Raw genomic sequence first — 24,203 nt, forward strand, 5'->3', positions numbered from 1 at the left:
GTAATGTAAAAGAAAGTGGCCAAGACAATCTGACAAAGAATAACAAAGGAGGGCCTGAACTGCCAGATACCAAGACTCTTTAGAAAACTACAGTAATCAAGGCTGTTTATTACTCAGGGTTTGACAAATATACCAGGAAGCCAAATTTTAGTGAGCCTGGAAGCAGATTCACACATATAGGGGCACTTGATATAGCAAAAGAGGACCAGGGAAGATGCAGCTGAGGGAGGGCAAGGATCAACTCTTCAATAACTAATCCTGTGACAAGTGTTTTTCCACATGGAAAAACAATCCACACATAGACTGCTCCCTCAATTCCAATTAGACTAAAATTATTTCAAAAGCCAAGACTTTAAACTTCTAGGAGACAACAGAGATATCTTTAGGTCTTTGGGACAGAAACATAAAAGTGCAAACCATAAAAGAAATAAGGAAGAAATTTGACTACAATGAAAGAATCTTATTAGAAAACACCATAAAAAGTAAGAAAATAAGCCACAGACTGAGAGGTATTATTTATAACATATATCACTAAAAACCAGTATCCAGAGTATATAAAGAACATCTACAAGTCAATTTTAAAATACAGAAAACCTGATAGAAGAAAAAAGAAACTTGAACTAGAATTTCATGAAGATTAAATTTAAACAGTCAGTGAACACTAATATTCAGAGAAATGCATATTAAAACCAAAAGAGATACAATACCATTTCAGCAATATTAAAAAATCTCAAGTTTGACTATGCTAAGTGTTGGCAAGGATGCTGAGCAACAGGAAGTCTCTTTCCCAGGTGCTTAGGAGAATAATCTGGAAATAACCAGTACAGTTGAAGAGGCATATACCCTACCACCTAGTACTTCCATTCCTTGGCAGAAACCAACACAATATTGTAAAGCAATTATCATCCAATTTAAATTTAAAAAAGATTTTTTTAAAGTACTTTCATTTCTAAATATAATCTCTATGGAAATATATTAGCACAAGGAAACATGTTCAAGGCTGTTCATAGCAGCTTCATTTTTAATAATAAAACCTGAAGCAATTTAAATGGCCATCAATAGAAGAATGTACCAATAGATTATATATTTACACAACAGACTACTACAGAGCAGAGAAAAAGAAATGCGTAAGAGCTACATGTAGCAATGAGGACAAATCTCACAAAAAAGACAATGACAAAATTAAAGTTGCAGAATAATGTGGGGGTAAAAAAAATACCAACCACATAGTTTAAAGCATGCAAATAATGACCTAGAGGGGTGGGATGGAGGAGGCGGGATGGGAGGGAGGCCCAAAAGGGAGGTAATATATGTACACATACAGCTGATTCACACTGCTGTACGGCAGAAACCAACACAACATCGTAAACCAATTATACTCCAATTAAAAAAAAAAGCATGCAAGCAGCATTTTCTCTTACTAAGGGACATATTCCTATATAGGATAAGTATAAAGAAACATGAGAAGATGAAGACCAATTTCAGGACAGCACTTACTTCTGTGCACTTTTTAAAAGCTAACGAGGACTTCCCTGGTGGTCCAGTGGTTAAGACTGTGCTTCCAATGCCAGGAGTACAGGTTCGATTCCTAGTCAGGGTAGTTAAGATCCCACATGCTACGTGGCATAGCCAATAAATAAATAATTTTTTTTAAAAAAAACCTAATGTACGGCCAGGTTTGAAGACTTAAATGACACCATTGATGGAGCAGGTCCAAAGGAGATGGAATTCCATGCACTTTCCTTAGCAGAACTGAACAAACACTGACCCACTCTCTAGGGGTCTCCTTAACAGCAAAGGCCACATTGGGGTCAAAGCCACATGCCTGACTCATACACAGTGTTCTGATTACCTTAATTATCCAAAAGCAGCCTATCCTAGCAGTAACAAGCCACAAGAAGGGCTCATTTTAACTCAGGTACCATTTCAATGTTAGCACCGGAGAAAGACAAAGTACTGAAATGGAAATATCCTGGCTGATAAAGGATTATCATTCAGTAACAAGCAGGAACCAAGACTTTATCAATATCACAGTTAATATGAAAATTATCCTGTACATAATTTAATCTTTGGTGATTCAAAAAGTACTTTAGGCTCCAACAACACAAGAATCTTTACTACAAACATCTGTTGTCATTACACATAATTTGTTGGCTAATAAAAAGTGTTGACAGAAGGCTGGATAAGCCAATGAGAAGTTGTACTTCTATCAATACTTCTCTCTTTGCAGAGAGTTGATAAGACTTCTTTAAAAGGCTTTCAAATCATTTGTAGATCCAAGAAAGCTAGGTTAAGTACTCAGTTATTTGATTTTAAGGGTTATTTTGCAGGAACTGATTAAATAATTCTGAGGACTTGGAACAGTCCTTGGCAAAGTTAACAAAAAGATGCTGCTCAGGGAAAACTGACTTCCTTTTTAGTACTCTTTCTCTCTTTAGGGCCCATTCCCAACTTGTTGACACCCAATGGCCTCCTACTTTTTGAATCCTATCTGCTCTTAAGAGATGACCTCATATCAAGACACATCAACCAAATTCTGTAATTCATTTACATTTTAACAACTATTTAAGTCAAAGAAATGAATCTCTAATAGTGGAATTTCAGGATTTAGCTACATGAATGGAGGAGTTGGGGGAAAAGCTAAGCACAATTATTGCTATCACTGGAGTCCCACTCCTCACCCCCAAATTAATATTTTGTGGCCTTAACCCCCAACATGACTGTATCTGGAGATAAAATTTCTAGAAGATAATTAAGGTTAAATGAGGTCATAAGGGTAGGACCCTAATCTAATAGGACTATGGCCTTTTAAGAAGAGAAAAAGTCTCTCTCCTATTGCCTCTCTCCATCATTTGAGAACACAACAAAAAGGTGGCAGTCTACAAGCCAGGAAGAGAGCCCAAAGTCACAGGGAAGCACTCACCTAACCATCCATCCTTGATGTTTTCATACATATTTACATTAAAGCTAGTCCCATTGATAAAATACCAAATCCAAAGGAACAAGGGTCTCTAATCAGGAATCCCAGGAGGCCCAAACAAAGACATAGTGGGCAGCACACCCTGGCAGGGGTACAACAAGACTGTGAGCAATCCATTCTAGATGCCAGGTCAGGCCACCCTCCCAAATATCTGTGCCTGGTGTGGGTTCCAATCATTCAAGGAACCACACAAAGGGGAATGCTGCAAACAAGGTCTCGAGGGGAAAAGGCAGGCTTCTGAGTATATAGAAGGGCTAAGATCCCCAATTTTAGCACAGACAGTTCTAAAATGCACTGAGAAGTTTAAATTATACCAAAGTTTGGGTCCAACTCCAGTCTGGAGAGAAAGGCAGGAGGAGGGGGACAAGCTAAAGACATGGCTATGGACTTCTTTGGTGGTCAAGTGGTAAAGACTCCGCCCACCAATGCAAGGAACACAGGTTTGATCCCTGGTCCAGGCATATCCCACATGCTGCAGAGTAACTAAGTCTGTGCGCCACCACATTGAGCCGGTGCTCTAGAGCCTGGGAGACACAACTACTGAGCCTACGTTCCCTAGAGCCCATGCTCTGCAACAAGAGAAGCCACGACAGTGAGAAGCCCCTGCTCATCACAACTAGAGAACGTCTAAACACAGCAATGAAGACTCAGGGCAGCCAACAAATTAATTTAATTAAAAACAAACACGACTAGAGGAGCACTGATCACTGGCACAAAGCTTGGAAAACAGGGGTGGTACGTCCTTGAATCTTAAAGTCAGGAGCTTCCATGCAGTAAACTGAAGGTCCAAGAAAGGACTCCTAGTCCTAAGGGGCTGGCAAGAGAGCACATGACGGAGAACCCCAGGGAGGGAAGCCTACAGAGAGGAACACGGAAGTAGGATGCAGCCAGGGCGAGGGTTGCCAGGGCCACAAGATGTACTCAACGGCTCTGAGGCAGAACTCAGAGATACACTTTCCCCCTACCCCCACCCCTGGCCCAGCAAGACTCAGAAGGACAAGAGGTAGCTCTGTTGGGAGTCCAGGTATCAGTTCTGTTGACAGTCCAGAACACGGAAGCGTTCTAAGATTGGGCTTACTTCCAGCCACCTGAATGCTTGGTGTCACGCCAACAAAATAACTAGACATTGGTGAAGCCCTCCCGAGGACCAACCCAAGGGGCTCCCATGTTTTCATATCATGGGTTTTATTAAAATGAACAAAAGTACTTCCTGACTGCTGGCCTCAAAGAGCCCTGCTATAGTTTGGGTTCTTCCAGAAGGTAATCTGAGGCAAAGATTCGAGAGCAAGCAATTTATTTAGCATGTGATCCCAGGACACAGGAGAATGGGGAGGTGAGATGGGGGCAGGAAGGCAGTTCATACAGATGCATCATCAAGCCTGTTACCACTGGGGGAGGCTGTCTCATTCCTGGAAGCTCTGGGATCCAGTGCAGACTGCCCAGCTGTCTCAGGGGTCCCACTCAGGGGCAAAGAGCTGGATTAAATACCTACCAGCCCTGGCTGAGGGCTGCTCCTGGGGGTGGGCTGGGAAGGGTTTATCCTGGCACTCCAGGCTGCCACATGGGTGGAGAGAAATGTCCAGCTAGTGGCTGGAAGGGGACTGGGTGTACCGCGGTGCTCAGGGCCCAGGATCTTAAAACGGACACCCGGTCTCTGTGGAATAAATGAGGAAGTCTGAGGCACCGAAGCCAGCAGAAGAGAAGGCAGTTTCACTCTTGCCCTGCCCCACTCCTCCCTTCAAGTCAGTATCTGGGATTTAGAGAGGGAGGGAAAGTGTGTGTGTGTGTGTGTGTGGGTTTGGCATGCGTTTGAGGAGTTCAGTGGGTTTTCTTCAGCTGTTTGGAATGTTTGAGAAGAGACTAGGTGAGGGAAGGCTGAAAGGAGTTGCTACTTGAGATTTAAAGAAACACCCAAGGAGTACTGGGCTTTGTGCTCTAATGCAGGCTGAAGCGTCTGGTTTGTCAGCCCGTGCTGGGAGGCCAACCTGAGAGGCTCAAGGACAGGGATGTTTATCATTCCTGAAAGGGCTATGGACAAAGATCCCAGCTGTGCTTAAAGCCTCACTATTCAAAGTATGGTCCCCCAAAAGGAGGCATCTCCAGCCCTGTCCCAGAACCCGCATCTACATTTCAAAAAGATCTACCTGTATATCTAAAAAGCAAGGCTACAGACTATAGTAATTCACCAAGTGTTCTCTGCATAAAGGGTATATTCAGCGACTGTGACTCCTACCGAAGTCAAGTGGAAGGTATTTGCTCCATTTCAGGATAATGTGCTCTATTCAGTTTGTCAAATTAAACTTCAGATTTGCTGAATGGGATAATTTGGGACAAATTTGGGACAAAGGGAGATAATCGTGTCAACCTGCAAACCTGGGTGTAATCACAACAAAATAAAGCATACTTTAGTTTTTCAAAACCTCTTTCATTTATTTCATTCTTCCCTTTTTGCCTCCTTGGCAAAATTAATCACTGCTTAATAAACCTGTACCATTCTAAGACTATTCATGTGGGTAAACCTTTGCCTCAGTATCTGTAAAATACATTTTACAGTTCCAGGAGTGTCATTCATTTCAAAATAATCATGTGTATGTATCACAGGAAAAAAAGTTAAAATTCTTAAGAAATTTTAAAATGACATTTTGATATAGGTAGCTGGTAAAGGAATAAATGAACATACAAACATTAAAGAAAAACAACTCATACTAAAACTTAATTCAACTTATGAATAAAAAGCCTCAATACGGTATATGGATACAGACATGGAAGTATACGCAGATGTGGTTACTAATCCTAATTGCATTCAGAGTACAAAATAACTGACAACCATGAAAATAAGTAGAAATGCATTAGAAGCCTTCTTTGGATGGCATCCTTGACTCAATGGACATGAGTCTGAGCAAACTCCGGGAGATGGTGAAGGAAAGGAAAGCCTGGCATGCTACAGTCCATGGAGTTGCAAAGAATCAGACACGAGTAAGCAACTTTACGACAACATCACAAGCGTTCTTTTTTAGGTATTGAAGGGGAGCAGAATATGACATCTCAAAATGTCTCTTTGGTGTAAGAATTATCTTGAGGCTGATTATTTTTAAGAAACAGCATACAAAGCAGCAGCTCTGAAAAGCGAGTAGAAGTGACCCTTCTGTAAGAGATATTTACATATATAAGGGGAACCTCCATTTGTAAGGGTGTCTCCCTCTTCATACCAGAACAGTCACTTTAAATCTCTACAAACTCTTCTCAATGGAGAAGGCAAGGACTCAAATCTGCATAACACCCCAACTGTTGTTCACTGTGCTTTTCCTGATAATTCCTAGAACTGGCCTCCCCCACCCCACAAAAAATCTTTTGTCTTTAGTGGAAGATGGTATTGAACATAGTGGGGCTTGGGCCATTTAGGGGAAGTTACTCTGTTTTCATGGGTCTCTTCCATGTATACAGGAGGATATATATTATTAAACTCCTGTTTGTTTTTCTCCTGTTCATCTGTCTTTTTATTACAGGGTGGGTCTCAGCCAAGAACCTAGGAGGGTAGAGGGAACGTTCTTTTTCTTCTCCTATAGCATTTACAGAGTAGCAATGCACATGAGAAAAACATCTCCTGCCCTATCAGTAAATAAGGGATGTCACAGTCAAGAGTGATTGCAGCCCTCCAATATAAGCTGGTGAGCCCTGAGGAAACTCAGGAAAAGAATATACCTGCCATCTAGCAGCCATCAGACTGCAGCCACTCCCTATCATGAGCCCCGAGGAAACTCAGGGTGAGAAAACACAGAATACAGGCCCCAGATAGCTGTAAGTCTTAGTTCTTCACTCGTGTCTGACTCCTTGTGACTCCATGGACTATAGCCAGGCTCCTCTGTCCATGGGATTTCCCAGGCAAGAATACTGGAGTGGGTTACCATTCCCTTCTCCAGGGGACCTTCCCAACCCAGGTTCTCCTGCATTGCAGGCAGATTCTTTACCATCTGAGCCACTAGGGAAGCTCCCATACATAGAAAAACACTGAATTCCTTAACTTGGGATATCTCATTTTCTTTAATTAACAATAATCTTTTGACATTCAGATTACCTGCCCTTTGTTGCAAAACTTCTATATAACCAGCCTCTCCACCTCGGCTCCTCAGAGCAGTTCCCTTAAGGTTACTTGAGATGCTGTCTCCAGGGCTTGAAGTCCTAAAAATTCCTGCCGAATAAAACATAACTATCAACTTTTGGATTGCCAATATTTTTTAAGTCAACATACACATGTGTTCATCAAAAGATAGGTATTATCCACAGTGCTATATTTAAAACAGATAAGCAACAAGGACCTACTGTACGGCACAAGGAACTCTGCTCAATGTTATGTGGCAGGCTTTATGGGAGGGGAGTTTGGGGCAGAACAGATACAAGTCTAAGTATGGCTGAGTCCCTTTGCTGTTTACCTGAAACTATCACAACAATGTTAATCAGCTATTTCTGAATACAAAATAAAAAAGTTTAAAAAATAAAAGATATGTACAAGAGTGTTCCTCACAGCACTAATCATAAAAGCCAAAAAGGGGAAACTAACCAAAGGTTCGTCAATAGTAGGAAGGGTAAATTGCAGTACAGTCATACAGTGGAATACTATTCAGTAACCGCAACACACAACACAATGATATGGATGAATCTCCCAAACAAAAATGAAAAGTCAGATATCCTGTGTGGTACTATATATATGAAATTCAAGGGCAGACAAAATCAATCTATGACATTAGAATCAGAATAGTAGTTACTTTTGGGGGGTGAGAGTGCCCAGGAGGAGACATGAAGGGGACTTATGGGAGCCGCTCATGTTCTGATTCTTGATGGGGGACTGGTGACAGGGGTGTGCAAAGTTGGTAAAAATTCATTGAGCTATACACTTATAACGCATATAGTGTATACTTCATTAAAAAGTTTAATTTTATAAACATATGTATATACATTTTATCCACTTTCACAGATGAGTCAAAAAGAATAAGACTCTATATCTAAGAAATACTGCTTGCCACACTTGCCTACTTTCACTAAAAATGGATGCTAGAAAGAAAAATGACTAATAATGACACATAGGTGATAAATATGAGGAGAGTGAACAATGGTACACAGCTTTTGACTCATATATGAACTATGGATATAAAATGAGCATCGATCCAATGTAAAAAATAAATACTATTGGGTGGGCTTCCCTTGTGGCTTAGCTGGTAAAGAATCTGCCTGCAATACAGGAGAGTTGGGTTCGATCCCTGGGTTGGGAAGATCCCCTGGAGAAGGGAACTGCTACCCACTCCAGTATTCTGATCTGGAGAATTTCATGGACTGTATAGTCCACGGGGTTGCAAAGAGTCAGACACAACTGAGCAACTTTTACTTTCACAAGGGTAATGGTTTCTCCAAATACTCCAAGACATGTGATATATTCTGTCAAAAAGTTAATTATCTGGATAGCAAAATCACTAGTGGAGGTCATTTGTACTGATTGTTCCTGGAAGCTTCAATACTATACAGAATGTACTATTAGAGTTTACCTAAAAATCATGGCTAACTTTCAAATTATGTCTAAAAGGGAAATCACTTTGGCATACATCCTCCTAATCTTTCTCCTTCTCCTTCCATATATTCAATTTGTGAATATCTAGAAGGTTTAGAAACTTTACATGTCTAAAACTCAAGGAAAACATGTCCAAGTTTTTTAAAAATCTGAGAAGCAGTCTTATAGTTAGGACCAGAAGAGTCCCCCACTAAAAAATGTGACATTGGTGATCTCTGGAATTTTATCACTGTTTTTTTCTTGGTAAAATGTAATTCCCTTATGTCTGGAAACTCTAATATTTAGGATGCTAACACAGAGATATTAATTTGTTCATCAGATCACTGTTCTCACCAGCAGCTTCTAGACTTAGCCCAGAGACATGAATTTCTGGAGAAAGAGAACATTTACTCAGTGTCTTTCATGTGACTAAGTGACTTTCATTTCATGTACTGGAGATCATGTTAGGTAGTTTATTACTCATTCATTCATTTAACTGAATACCTACTATATACCAAATACTAGGTACCAGGGATAAACTGTGGGCCCTGCTCACATTCTATCATGGGAGCAGGGGGGTGGGGCAGAGAAGGAGAGGGGAACAATAAATATATAAATAAATAATAAAGCTAATATAATGATAAGTGCAATGTTGAAAATTACAGTAAGGTGAGAATGATACAGTGAGTGACTTGCAATCTATTTTGGATTAAGGAACCAGCTGCTGCTAAGTCGCTTCAGTCGTGTCTGACTCTGTGCGACCCCATGGACAGCAGCCCACCAGGCTCCCCCATCCCTGGGATTCTCCAGGCAAGAACACTGGAGTGGGTTGCCATTTCCTTCTCCAATGCATGAAAGTGAAAAGTGAAAGTGAAGTCGCTCAGTCATGTCCGACTCTTAGCGACCCCATGGACTGCAGCCCACCAGGCTCCTCCATCCATGGGATTTTCCAGGCAAGAGTACTGGAGTGGGGTGCCATTGCCTTCTCCGCAAGGAACCAGAGGTGATACTTAAACTGAGAGATGAATGATGCCAGCCAGAGAAAGATGAGAGAGGGGCAGAGAGAACATTCCAGAGAGAACAGTTAGTACAAAAGACCAAAAGGAGCTTGATGTGCTGGAAGAATCAAAAGGAGGAAGTGTGGTCTGCAACAGGGAAGAGCAGGGGTCAGAACATGGCAGAACACCATAATCCAGCAGGGGAGTAACATCATCCAGTTAATACTTCTAAAGAGATGCTCCAGCTGCTGTATGGGAATTGGATTATAGGAGGCCACTACAACCGTCCAAGAAAGATAGCGGCAGAAGGGAGAATCGTGGAGGAGTCCAAGTAGAGAGGTTGGAACACCTGGAATATACTCTGGAAGTCAAAGTGACAAGATCTGTAGATAGGTTGGATGTGGGGCAGGAAATTTGTAGGCATAGAGCTTGAACAACTAGATGGGTCGTGGTGTCATACACTGAGATGGTCTCATGGGGAGAAAATCAAGTATGGCATGGAGATGGCAGGGAATCAAAAATTGGCTTTAATCAAAAATGTGGATTAGTAGGTCTCTTTGTTTCAAGATTTTTGAATTTTTATATTTAAAAAGCACAAAATGGGGACTTCCCTAGTGGTCCAGTGGTTAAGACTCTGCTTTTCCACAGCAGGGGGCACAAGTTTGACTCTTGGTCAGGGAGCTGAGATAACACACGCCATGTGGAGCGGCAAAATAAATAAATAAAGGCACAAAATGTTTAAGAACATGATTTTTCCTATACTTCCTTCCATTTTTCATTTCTATAACTCTCATTTCTGAGCCTGTTAATAGTTCAACTTTCCCCCAAAACTTCCAGCATTCTTAGAAGTAGTCAATTTATCAACATTGTTTTCTAGTGTTTCTCAATGAAATTTCTGAGCCAGTATAAAGATCTTAAAGATATTTTTGAGACAATTTCCACTACACAATAAAATCAATACTATGTTTTAATCTAACAGCGGTGGCCGGGAGGAGCTAGCCCACGCCCGAGGCCAGGGGCGGCGGCCAGGAGGAGCTACCCCAGTCCAAAGAGCAGTGGCTGTGCAGGAGGGCCTAGAGGAGCTACTCCACGTTCAAGGTCAGGAGGGGCGGCTGTGAGGAGATACCCCTCGTCCAAGGTAAGGAGCAGCGGCTGAGCTTTGCTGGAGCAGCCGTGAAGAGATACCCCACGTCCAAGGTAAGAGAAACCCACGTAAGACGGTAGGTGTTGCAAGACGGCATCAGAGGGCAGACACATTGAAACCATAATCACAGAAAACTAGTCAATCTAATCACACTAGGACCACAGCCTTGTCTAACTCAATGAAACTAAGCCATGCCCGTGGGGCTACCCAAGATGGGCGGGTCATGGGGGAGAGGTCTGACAGAATGTGGTCCACTGGACAAGGGAATGGCAAACCACTTCAGTATTCTTGCCTTGAAAACCCCATGAACAGTGTGAAAAGGCAAAAAGACAGGACACTGAAAGAGGAACTCCCCGGGTCAGTAGGTGCCCAATATGCTACTGGAGATCAGTGGAGAAGTAACTCCAGAAAGAATGAAGGGATGGAGCCAAAGCAAAAACAATACCCAGTTGTGGATGTGACTGGTGATAGAAGCAAGGTCCGATGCTGTAAAGAGCAATATTGCATGGGAACCTGGAATGTTAGGTCCAAGAATCAAGGCAAACTGGAAGTGGTCAAACAGGAGATGGCAAGAGTGAACATCGACATTCTAGGAATCAGCAAACTAAGATGGACTGGAATGGGTGAGTTTAACTCAGATGACCACTGTATCTACTACTGTGGGCAGGAATCACTTAGAAGAAATGGAGTAGCCATCATGGTCAACAAAAGAGTCCAAAATGCAGTACTTGGATGCAATCTCAAAAATGACAGAATGATCTCTGTTCGTTTCCAAGGCAAACCATTCAATATCACAGTAATCCAAGCCTGTGCCCCAACCAGTAACACCGAAGAAGCTGAAGTTGAACAGTTCTATGAAGACCTACAAGACCTTTTAGAACTAACACCCAACAAAGATGTCTTTTTCATTATAGGGGACTGGAATGTAAAAGTAGGAAGTCAAGAAACACCTGGCTGCTGCTGCTGCTGCTACTGTTAAGTCGCTTCAGTCATGTCCGACTCTCTGCGACCCCACAGACGGCAGCCCACCAGGCTCCCCCATCCCTGGGATTCTCCAGGCAAGAACACTGGAGTGGGTTGCCATTTCCTTCTCCAATGCATGAAAGTGAAAAGTGAAAGTGAAGTCGCTCAGTCGTGTCAGACTCTTAGCGACCCCATGGACTGCAGCCTACCAGGCTCCTCCGCCCACGGGATTTTCCAGGCAAGAGTACTGGAGTGGGGTGCCATTGCCTTCTCCGAAGAAACACCTGGAGTAACATGCAAATTTGACCTTGGAATACGGAATGAAGCAGGGCAAAGACCAACAGAGTTTTGCCAAGAAAAAGCATTGGTCAGAGCAAACACCCTCTTCCAACAACACAAGAGAAGACTCTACACATGGACATCACCAGATGGTCAACACTGAAATCAGATTGATTATATTCTTTGCAGCCAAAGATGGAGAAGCTCTATATAGTCAAAAACAAGACCAGGAGCTGACTGTGGCTCAGATCATGAACTCCTTATTGCCAAATTCAGACTTAAATTGAAGAAAGTATGGAAAACCACTAGACCATTCAGGTATGACCTAAATCAAATCCCTTATGATTATACAGTGGAAGTGAGAAATAGATTTAAGGGCCTAGGTCTGATAGATAAGAGTGCCTGATGAACTATGGATGGAGGTTCGTGACATTGTACAGGAGACAGGGATCAAGACCATCCCCATGGAAAAGAAACGCAAAAAAGCAAAATGGCTGTCTGAGGAGGCCTTACAAATAGCTGTGAAAAGAAGAGAAGTGAAAAGCAAAGGAGAAAAGGAAAGATATAAGCATCTGAATGCAGAGTTCCAAAGAATAGCAAGAAGAGAGAAGAAAGCCTTCCTCAGGTATCAATGCAAAAAATAGAGGAAAACAACAGAATGGGAAAGACTAGAGCTCTCTTCAAGAAAATTAGAGATACCAAGGGAACATTTCAGGCAAACATGGGCTCGATAAAGGACAGAAATGGTATGGACCTAACAGAAGCAGAAGATATTAAGAAGAGGTGGCAAGAATACACAGAAGAACTGTACAAAAAAGATCTTCACAACCAAGATAATCACGATGGTATGATCACTCACCCAGAGCCAGACATCCTGGAATGTGAAGTTAAGTGGTCCTTGGAAAGCATCACTACGAACAAAGTTAGTGGAGGTGATAGAATTCCAGTGGAGCTATTTCAAATCCTGAAAGATGATGCTGTGAAAGTGCTGCATGCACTCAATATGCCAGCAAATTTGGAAAACTCAGCAGTGGCCACAGGACTGGAAAAGGTCAGTTTCATTCCAATCCCAAAGAAAGGCAATGCCAAAGAATGCTCAAACTACCGCACAACTGCACTCATCTCATATGCTAGTAAAGTAACGCTCAAAATTCTCCAAGCCAGGCTTCAGCAGTACATGAACTGTGAACTTCCAGATGTTCAAGCTGGTTTTAGAAAAGGCAGAGGAACCAGAGATCAAATTGCCATCATCTGCTGGATCATCGAAAAAGCAAGAGTTCCAGAAAAACATCTATTTCTGCTTTATTGACTATGCCAAAGCCTTTGACTGTGTGGATCACGATAAACTGTGGAAAATTCTGAAAGAGATGGGAATACCAGACCACCTGATCTGCCTCTTGAGAAACCTGTATGCAGGTCAGGAAGCAACAGTTAGAACTGGACATGGAACAACAGGCTCGTTCCAAATAGGAAAAGGAGTATATCAAGGCTGTATACTGTCACTCTGCTTATTTAACTTATATGCAGAGTACATCATGAGAAACGCTGGGCTGGAAGAAGCACAAGCTGGAATCAAGATTGCCGGAAGAAATATCAATCACCTCAGATATGCAGATGACACCACCCTTATGGCAGAAAGTGAAGAGGAACTGAAAAGCCTCTTGATGAAAGTGAAAGAGGAGAGTGAAAAAAGTTGGCTTAAAGCTCAACATTCAGAAAACGAAGATCATGGCATCTGGTCCCATCATTTCATGGGAAATAGATGGGGAAACAGTGTCAGACTTTATTTTTTGGCTCCAAAATCACTGCAGATGGTGACTGAAGCCATGAAATTAAAAGACGCTTACTCCTTGGAAGGAAAGTTATGACCAACGTAGATAGCATATTCAAAAGCAGAGACATTACTTTGCCAACAAAGGTCCATCTAGTCAAGGCTATGGTTTTTCCAGTGGTCATGTATGGATGTGAGAGTTGGACTGTGAAGAAAGCTGAGCGCTGAAGAATTGATGCTTTTGAACTGTGGTGTTGGAGAAGACTCTTGAGAGTCCCTTGGACTGCAAGGAGATCCAACCAGTCCATCCTAAAGGAGATCAGTCCTGGGTTTTCATTGGAAGGACTAATGCTAAAGCTGAAACTCCAATACTTTGGCCACCTCATGCGAAGAGTTGACTCATTGGAAAAGACTGTGATTCTGGGAGGGATTGGGGGCAAGAGGAGAAGGGGACGACAAAGGATGAGATGGCTGGATGGCATCACTGACTCGATGGACGTGAGTCTGAGTGAACTCCGGGAGTTGGTGATGGACAGGGCGGCCTGGCGTGCTGCGATTCATGGGGTCGCAAAGAGTCAGACACGACTGAGCGACTGAAGTGAACTGAACAGTGGTAGTGCAGTGTGAAATCCATGCTAAAGAGGCTGGAGTTTACTTCTTAAAATCAGTGTAGACAAGGGAGTTCTGGAGATCTTATGTACAGCACGGTGACTACAGTTAATAGTAACTGTACACTTGAAGTTTGCTAAAGGGGTAGATCCTAAGTGTTCTCACCATACATACACACACACACACACACACACTTAACTGTGAGGTGATGGATACATTAGTTAGCTTGAGTGCGGTAATCAGTTCACAGTGTGTGTTTGTGCTCAGTCGTGTCCAACTCTTTGCAGCCCCATGGACTGTAGCTCTCCAGGCTCCTCTGTCCATGGTAAGAATACTGGAGTGGGTTGCCATTTCCTACACCAGAGGATCTTCCCAACCCAGGGATCCTACCTGTGTTTCCTATATCTCCTGCATTGGCAGGCAGATTCTTTACCACTGGCACCACTTGGGAAGCCCCTCACAATATACACATAACCAAAACATCAAATTGTACACCTTGATATACAATTCATATTGTCAATAATATCTCAATAAAGCTTGACAGAAGGGCAGGGAGTACAGACGAGTCTTTTAAAAGAATGAATTTGTTCCTACTGTATAGCACAGAGAACTCTATTCAATATCCTGTGATAAACCATAACAGAAAAAATTATGAAAAATAATATATACATATAACTAAGCCACTTTCCTACAGAGCAGAAATTAATACAATATTGTAAATCAACTAAAATAACATTTTTTAAAGTGAATTAGTAAATCTTGAGGTGTGGGAAAGGTCATGGGTACTGGCATCTACATGGAATGGAAAGCCGCAGACTGGATGGATCATATCAGGAGAGCACAGAGTCCTAGTGCCCGGGAAGGACACCAACCTTTGTGGGTTGAGTAGAGGAGGAAGAGCCTGAGATGAAGACTTAGAGTAAGTTACCAGCAAGAGTAGGAAAATCAAGAGTGTAGGGTAATGGAAGCAACAAGAAGAAAGTGTTCAAAAAAGGAGAAAATGTTGCTGCAAAGTCAAGCACAATAAGCCAGAGAAGGGACAACTGATGAATTTGGCAACGTGGAGTTCATCAAGGACTGCCAAGAAGAGCCCCACTCAGGACAGGACCCTGATTAGACTAGACAAGGGAAGAATGTGCGGCAATAAACTATATGCAGCCTTTTAAGAGGTTCCTCTGAGAGGCAACTAGAAATGTGGGAGCAACTGGAGGGGATACAGAGCCAATGGATATACTACATATTAGATCATGATTATGAGCTGATGAGAACAATCCCGAAAAGAGAGCAGGATGCTCGGCAAAGCAGTAAAAAAAGAGGGAACTGGAATAAGTCAAGTCCTTCACAACTGGAGCACCAAAATAATTTAAGTAATTAATTACAGAGTATTGAAAAACAGAAATTTATGAGTCCATACTAATAATAAATACATGAATAAATAAATAAATGGCAGATAACCAAAAAGGACCTACTATATCTCACAGGGAACTATACTCAGTATTTTGTAATAACCTATGGGAGAAAAGAATCTGAAGAGGTGTGTATATGTGTATATATATATAGAGAGAGAGAGAGAGAAAGAGAGAGAGACAGACAGACAGAGACAGAGAGCGAGAGCCAGACAGACAGACAGAGACAGAGAGAGCACCAGCACCCTAGCGCCTGCAAGCCTCGACTACTAAAGCCCATGTGCCTAGAACCCATGATTTGCAACAAGAGAAGCCACCACCACAAGAAGCCCATGCTCTGCAACTAGAGTAGCCCCAGCTCACCACAACGAGAGAAAAAGCCCAAGCAGCAACAAAGACCCAGCGCAGCCAAAACTAAAAATAAATGAATAAATAAAAACTTTAAAATAAAATAAAAAGGAGAGGGAGGTGGTCTGTTTTCATTCTAAATGTTAAAGGGGAGCAGAATATGGCATCCCAAAATATGCCTCTTCGGCATATTGATTATTTTAGGCTGATTATTATTATTATTTGGTGTGTTTTTTTTTGGCTGTATTGGGTCTTTGTTGCAGCACACAGACTTCTCTCTAGTTGAGGTGTGCATACTCAGTATCCCCTAGGCATGTGGGATCCTAGTTCCCCGACTAGGGATCAAACATGGGTCCCCTGCATTGTAAGGCAGATTCTTAACCACTGCACCACCAAGGAAGTCCTTAGGCTGATTATTTTTAAGAAACAGCAGATACAGGAGAAGCTCTGAAAACCTGGTATAAGTTACCCTTTTGTAAGAGACAATTTACAACAGACATATTTCTTGCTATAACAGACAGAAAGATGATTTTAATCTCTAGAAACTCTTTATCAATGTGCCTAACAACCTGACCCTTACAACATGACCCTTGTTTACTGTGCTTTGCCTGTTAGTCTTATAACTGGCCTCCCCCAAGCCAACATCTTTTATCTTTAGCTAGAGATGGCATTTAAGGTGGCTTGGTCCATTTCACAGTTTCTCAGTTTTCCTGGGTATCTGCCACATATGCATGTTATTAAACCATTTGTTTTTCTCTAATTAATGTATTTTCATTATAGGGAGGTCTCAGCCAAGAACCTAGAAGGGTAAAGGAAAAATGATTTTTCCTCCCCCACAATGCCAATGTCATAAAAGACAGAGAAAGGCTGTGAAAATGTTATAGATTAAAAGAGGCTAAGAAACATGACAACTAGATGCCTGAACAACCCTAGATCAGATTCTGTACTAGAAGAAAAAAAGGCTGTAAATGTTAGCAGGTTTATTTTTAAAACTGGAATACAGATGGGAGATTAAAAACAATATTGTATCAATATTAAATTTCCCAAAGTTGACAACTACTGTGATTATGTAAGAGAATATTCTTATTCTTAGAAAATCCATACTGAAGTACTTAGGAGTAGAAGCCATGATGCATGTAACTTAGCCTCAAATGGTTCAGGAAAAAAATTATGTGCATGAAGAAGAGTGCAAAGGATGAAGCAAATGGGGTCAAATGTTAAGGACAGAAGAATCTGGTTAAAGGGTACATGGATGCTCTCTGTGCAATTTTTATGTTTGCAATTTATTAGTAAAGTTTGAAATTCTTTCCAATTTTTTTTAAATGGGGGGGTTGGGGAGAACATGTCCTTGAGAAGGCAAAGAGGATGAGAAGTCCAGAGCCCAGCAAAGAAGCCGGTCTTTGACACACTGGGGATGTTTCAGTCAGTTTCACAGAACAGCAGGGCATCTCAGTCAGTTTCACCTGGGCACCTGTACACATGCTGGGAGTCTGGGTGGTGAGAATACAAGGAGGGTTCTGCTAAAGAGACAGAGTCAGCAGCTGAAGTAGGAGGAACAGAGAAAGTAAAAGAAGGGTAAAATAGCTGTTTTGGAAATTGGAAAGACACAGCCACTATTCAAGCATGGTAGGATCACCAGGCGATGCTGAAGATCCATTTGTGGTTTATTAAGGTCAGGACCTGGACCTAGACATCAGTATTTATTCTAAAAACTCCCCAAGTCATTCAAATAGACAGGCAGCTTTCAGAGCTACTGTGTTAAGGCCAGGTTTCTCAACCTCAGCATGATGGATATTGGGCCAGATAATTATCAGTGAGGAGAAAGGGATGTGGGGAGTCATTTTCTGCACATTACGGGGTATTTAGCTACATCTCTGGTTTTTGCCCACTAGATGCCAATAGCGCCACTACCTCTGCCAGTCATGAGAACCAAAAATGTCCAGACATTTGCCCTGGGGCAGGGCAGGGGGTGAACTGACCCTGGTTGAGAGCCACTTATGCTACGGAAATGAAACCTCTACTGAGTTCCCTTAGTGAGTTTATAATTAATATCTCTATCCAAAACTTTGGGGTTCCCAGGTGGCACTAGTGGCAAAGAACCTGCCTGCCAATGGAGGAGATAGAAGAGACACCGGTTTGATCCCTGGGTCGGGAAAATCCCGTGGAGGGTATGGCAACCCACTCCAGTATTCTTGCTGGAGAACCCTATGGACAGAGAAGCCTGGCAGGTTATGGTCCATAGGGTCACAAAGAGTCAGACACGACTGAAGCAACTGAGCATGCATGCATCCAAAACTTTATTCCCTTTCCTGTCCCTTCTGACCTCAATCCTTTGCTAACTGAATACTAATCAACCAAAGTTAGACGACTAAAACTACTGTCATTAATAACATCATTAATGTACTGAAGTTGCTATTATAGACATCACCATTAATATACAAACTCAGGCTGTTTCTCCTGGGTAAGTTGAAGTAACAGACTTGGCCAGAGAATCGTAAACCAGAAACATCCTGACTCTCAAAGCTATGATGAAGAAATATCACAGAAACATCACAAAATGATGATTAATCCCAGCCTCTTTGTTCTTCCCCATTTAAAAAAGCCCCTAACTCAAAGATCAAGTTGGAATGGATCTGAGGCTTGTCTCCCACTCCCTTGATTGGTACGCTACAGTAAACCCTGACTTTGCTGCAAATACCCAGTGTCAAGTTTGGCTTTCTGTGCCATAGGCACACCAGCACTTGCTTGGGTACAGAAACAAAGGCCATAAACATGACATGTTTTTAAAGATCAAAAATTGTTTATGCTCCTCATTGCTATGAGCACTGTGGTTAAAAACACAGGCTCTACATCCATGCATGCTGCTGAAAACGACAGAATTTTGTTTTTTTTATGGCTCAGTAATATTCCATTTTGTGTATATGTGTGTGTATATCATATTTTCTTTATCCATTCATCTGTTAATGGACAGTAAAATAAGTCAGAGAAAAAAATCAAACACTGTATGATGTCACTTATATGTGGAATCTTAAAAATAATACAAATGAAGGTATACAGCAAAACAGAAAGACTCACCGATACAGAAAACAAACTAGTGGTTACAACTGGGGAGAGGGAAGGGGGGCAAGGTAGGGGTATGGGATTAAAAGATATAAACTACTATGTATAAAATAAATAAACATCAAGGATGTATCATATAGCACAGGGAACTAGAGCCACTATCTTTTACTAACGTTTAATGGAGCATAATCTGTAAAAAATACTGAATCAGTATGTTATACATCTGAAACTAATATACACTATAAATCAGCTATACTTCAATTAAGAAAAAAACCCACACCTCTGAAATCAGATGGTCTGTGTTCAAACCCTAGATCTACTGCTTATCATTTGTGCGACTGTGGACAAAGGACACGAACAAACTTAACCTCTGCATGCTTTAGTTTCCGCATCTGTAAAATGCTAATAGTACCCACCTCGATGGTGGATGGGTGTGTTTGCTACATAAAGGACTGAGGAGCCTTGGGATACTTAGCAGCACATCTTAAATGCTAAAGGCATGTTTATAACTTTCTGAAGGCAAAGACCATTCTAATAAATATGGTGGGGAAAAAAAAAACAGTGAATACTCATCTGTACACTTAAATAAAAAATAGTACCTGTCTCAAGAGTTTGGGAGTGTTAAGTGAGTTAACAAAGGTAAACCAGTAAGAGCACCACCTGCCCAATAAATATTAGCTGTTAGTTACTACTATCCCCTGGAGAAGGGCAACCCACTCCAGTATTCCTGCCTGGAGAATCCCCATGGACAGAGGAGCCTGATGGGCTATAGTCCATAGAGTCACAGAGTCAGACACGACTGAGTGACTAAGCACATATTATTATTATCACAGATGAGAAATGTAGTGGACACCAGAGGTCTGTTGATTTATGAAGTATTCACATTAAAATATACTATAAAAATAAATAAAATAAGTGACTTCTCTGGTGGTCCAGTGGTTAAGAATCCAACTTTCAATGCAGGGGATGTAGATTCGATCCCTCATCAGGGAACTAAGATCCCACATGTAGAGGGGCAAGTAAGCCTGCTTGCTACAACTACTGAGCCAGCGTGATCTAGGGACTGTTTTTCACAACAAGAGAAGTCCACATGACACAACAAAGACTCAGTGCAGCCAAAATAAAATAATAAAAATAAAATATACTCTTTTGTTTAACCTAAAGAAATTTCCACACCAAAACTGAACAAAAAAGCAGAGTGCTTTGAATTTCTCTTAAGATTAGTGCTTGATTTCTTCTAGATTCTAAGTGCACTCATTCATCCATTCAACAAATACTTACTGAGCATCTACTATGTCCCACTGTTCTAGGTCCTGAGCAAGAGACACAAAGTCCCTGCCTTCTTGGAACTTGTTTTCTAGCAAGGGAAAAAAAGACATGGAATTAGTGAATGAATAACTAAATAATATAATTGCAGATAATAATGTTACAAGAAAACAAAAGTGGGATGAAGGGGGTGGACATTTCTAGTGGTAGGTGAGGAATGCTGATTTAGAATGAGGGTTAGAGAAGCCCCAAATGAAACAGATGGACAAGTTAGGAGATTATTTGGTGAAATGATGCTCCAGGCAGGCAGCACCGCAAATGCTAAGGCTGGGAAGCAGGGAAATGCTTGGCTGACGTGATGAATAGCGAGAAGGCTGGCATAGCTGGAAAAGTATGGGAAGAATGGGGTAAAGGTCATATAGGGCCTCAGGCTACAGGAAGGAGCTAGGGGTCTAGTGTAAGCATGGTAGAGGATTTGAGCAGTAGATTTACAAGACTGCCTTTACTGGTAATTCTCTGGGGTCAGGGTAGGCACTGGGAGACTGGGTTACAGGCTACATATAAATTTGAGAGAAAAATTGGGGTAGCTACCATTATCTCCCTGGTGGCTCAGACAGTAAACAAGCTGCCTGCAATGCAGGACACCTGGCTTCGAGATCCCTGGGTTGGGAAAATCCCCTGGAGAAGGAAATGGCAACCCACTCCAGTATTCTTGCCTGGAGAATCCCATGGACAGAGGAGCCTGGCAGGCTACAGTATGGGGGGTCACACACAGTCGGACACAACTAAAGCAAATCAACACGCACCGTCATCTCAGGGTATTAAAAATGAACTCACTTAGCATCATAAGAGGATCTGATATAAAATGAATCTATCCTGAACACAGTTCAGCAGTTTGGGGACTTAAAAACTAAACAAACAGTTTTATAACACAGTAGTTTTATGAAAGAGTGTCAAATCAATGCAATGATCATCATTCTAAAATGAAGTACAACAGATGAAAGAGAACTGAAAATTTCAGAATACGCTTCACAGAGGAAAAATGCATAATACTTCTTGAGATTCTGTTTCAATTATATATAGATATGTTCATACTGAGCTGAGATTTATACTTATCACTGTAAATGGTGGGCAGAAAAGTTTGAAAACCACTAACAAAAGCTACCTTATTTACACATAAGATATCTACTTATTGTTCGTTCATTGTTCATTCATACAATGTGGAGAATTCTTAAACAGATGGGAATACCGGACCACCTTATCCGTCTCCTGAGAAACCTGTATGCAAGTCAAGAAGCAACAGTTAGAACTGGACATTGAACAACAAACTGGTTCAAAATTGGGAAAGGAATATGTCAAGGCTGTATATTGTCACCTTGCATTTAACTTTTATGCACAGTACGTCAAGCGAAATGCTGGGCTGGATGAAGCACAAGCTGGAATCAAGACTGCTGGGAGAAATATCAATAACCTCAGATATGCAGATGACACCACCCTTATGGCAGAAAGGAAAGAAGAACTAAAGAGTCTCTTGATGAAAGTGAAAAAGGAGAGTGAAAAAGCTGGCTTAAAACTCAACATTCAAAAAACGAAGATCATGGCATCCGGTCCCATCACTTCATGGCAAATAGATGGGGAAACAATGGAAACAGTTGAGAGACTTTATTTTGGGGGGCTCCAAAATCACTGAAGATGGTGACTGCAGCCGTGAAATTAAAAGACGCTTGCTCCTTGGAAGAAAAGCTATGACAAACCTAGACAGTGTATTAAAAAGCAGAGACATTATTTTGCCAACAAAGGTTCATATAGTCAAAGCTATGGTTTTTCCAGTAGTCATGTATGGATGTTCGAGTTGGACCTTAAAAAGGGCTGAGTGCTGAAGAATTGATGCTTTTGAACTGTGGTGCTGCAGAAGACTCTTGAGAATCTTTTGGACTGCAAGGAGATCAAATGAGTCCACCCTAAAGGAAATCAACCCTGAATATTCATTGGAAGGACTGATGCTTCAGCTCCAATGCTTTGGCCACTTGATACAAAGAGCCAACTCATTAGAAAAGACCCTGGTGCTGGGGAAGACTGAAGGCAGGAGAAGAAGGGGACAACAGAGGACAAGATGGTTGGATAGTATCACTGACTCAATGGACATGAGGTTGAGCAAGCTCTGGGAGATGGTGAAGGACAGAGAAGCCTGGTGTGCTGAAGTCCATGGGGTCGCAAAGACTGAGCAACTGAACAACATCTATTTATACATATAAACTGTTCCTTTATTCTCTCTCCTTTCCTCACTATACCTGGCATCCCCCACCCCTTCCCTGTAGATGAGAATATTATAAAAAAAGCTCCAAAGGTAGTTTCTTTCTGGTCTAAATAAAAACAAATTGACTTCTGCTACACTATCTGCTCCTCCAGGAAAATCAAAATATGACCCTCCAAAGCCAGCAAGACTGACTCACCTCTAAACTGTTAGGCTTTTCCATGAAACAAAAAATCACCCAAACAGAACAAGAGATTTTAAAATGAAATTTTTTAACATTTCGAAGCTAAAAATGAAATGCAAAGAAAACCTCCAGAAGGTACTAATAAGGGCAAATGCCAGAACTCCACAGCAAGCATAATACCTAGCAGTAAGCTAGGAGAAGCATTTCCACCCGAGTCAGATGTTCCTCCTCCACCTGCTCCATAGGGCAGCCCAGCCACTAAGGAGAGCAGACACGTGGAGGAAAAACTATCAGGAGCAAGGAGGGACACCTATACCACTGCCATTTGTAGATAGCTTATTTACCTTTAAAATTGAAGAAAATTGACTGAAATACTATAAGAATTAATGACAGTTTAGTAACATAACTTGATTATGCTAGACCTACAAAAAAATTAAAAAGCCTGTCTATATAATACTGTGTGTGTGCACGCACGCTCAGTTGTGTTCAACTCTTCGTGACCCCATGGACAGGAGCCCGCCAGGCCTCTCTGTCTGTGGAATTTTCCAGGCAAGAATACTGCAGTGGGTTGCCATTTCCTACTCTGGGGGATCTTCCTGACCCAGGGACTGAACCTGCCACTCTTGTGTCTCTTGCACTGGCAGGCAGATTCTTTACAACTCTGCCACCTGAGTGTACAATAGTACAGTCATAATAACATCAAATGGAGAAAGAAGGCTACAATTTCTAAAAGCAATACAAATTACACACAAAACAATCCAGGAATTCACCTAACAAGAATGTGTAGCACCTCACAGTGTGGTACTGGCATAAGAACAGATGTACAAATCTATGGAACAGAATAGAGTTCAAAGTTCAAAGCACATACATAAAGTAAATTCATTTCTGACAAAGAGGTCAAGGAAATACAATGAGGGAAAAGTATAGTCTTTTCAACAAATGGTATTACAACAACTGGCTATCTATATGGAAAAGAGTGAACCTTGACTCATACAAAAATTAACTGAAAATGAAGTAAAAAACCTACATATAAAAGGTAAACTATAAAATATCCAGAAGGCAGCATAAGAAAAAATCTTGCTAAACAGGAGGAAGACAATTTATGACAGGTTACTGAAAGTGGTATTCACAGAAGGAAAAATCCTGATAAATTAGACTTTATCGAAATTTACAATGCTTGCTCTTCAAAAGAAAAGTCATTAATTCCACATATTATGAGGTATGAATCAACTAAAACAGTCAGACTCACAGAGAGTAGAATGGTGGTCGCCAGGGGCTAGAGGGAGGGGGAAATGGGGAATTGCTGTTCGGACGGTATAAAGTTTCAGTCATGCAAGAGGAAAATGTTCCAGCTATCTGCTGTACAACATCATGCCTATAGTTCACGAGACTGTGCTGTACA

At 41.5% G+C, this 24,203-nt stretch overlaps 1 protein-coding gene across 9 annotated transcripts in view; it reads right to left on the reverse strand.

Moving 5' to 3' along the window:
* Positions 1–24,203, reverse strand: part of ADGRG2 (adhesion G protein-coupled receptor G2) — a 127,448-nt gene that overhangs the window by 99,421 nt on the left and 3,824 nt on the right. For 4 of the 9 annotated variants that reach the window (XM_070365735.1, XM_070365728.1, XM_070365727.1 and 1 more), the window contains exon 2: positions 20,379–20,454. The exons of 1 other annotated variant lie outside the window; for it this stretch is intronic. Coding sequence is in view for 3 of the 8 variants with exons in the window: in XM_070365728.1 (XP_070221829.1) it covers positions 20,379–20,454 (76 nt within the window). In the remaining 5 variants the exon portion in view is untranslated. Of the gene's footprint in view, positions 1–7,055; positions 7,170–20,378; positions 20,455–24,203 lie in introns of all 9 variants that reach the window. 4 more of the 9 variants (XM_070365729.1, XM_070365730.1, XM_070365731.1 and 1 more) reach the window with 2 other exon arrangements.

Source organism: Bos mutus, chromosome X (assembly GCF_027580195.1).
Source record: "Bos mutus isolate GX-2022 chromosome X, NWIPB_WYAK_1.1, whole genome shotgun sequence".
NCBI lineage: Eukaryota > Metazoa > Chordata > Mammalia > Artiodactyla > Bovidae > Bos > Bos mutus.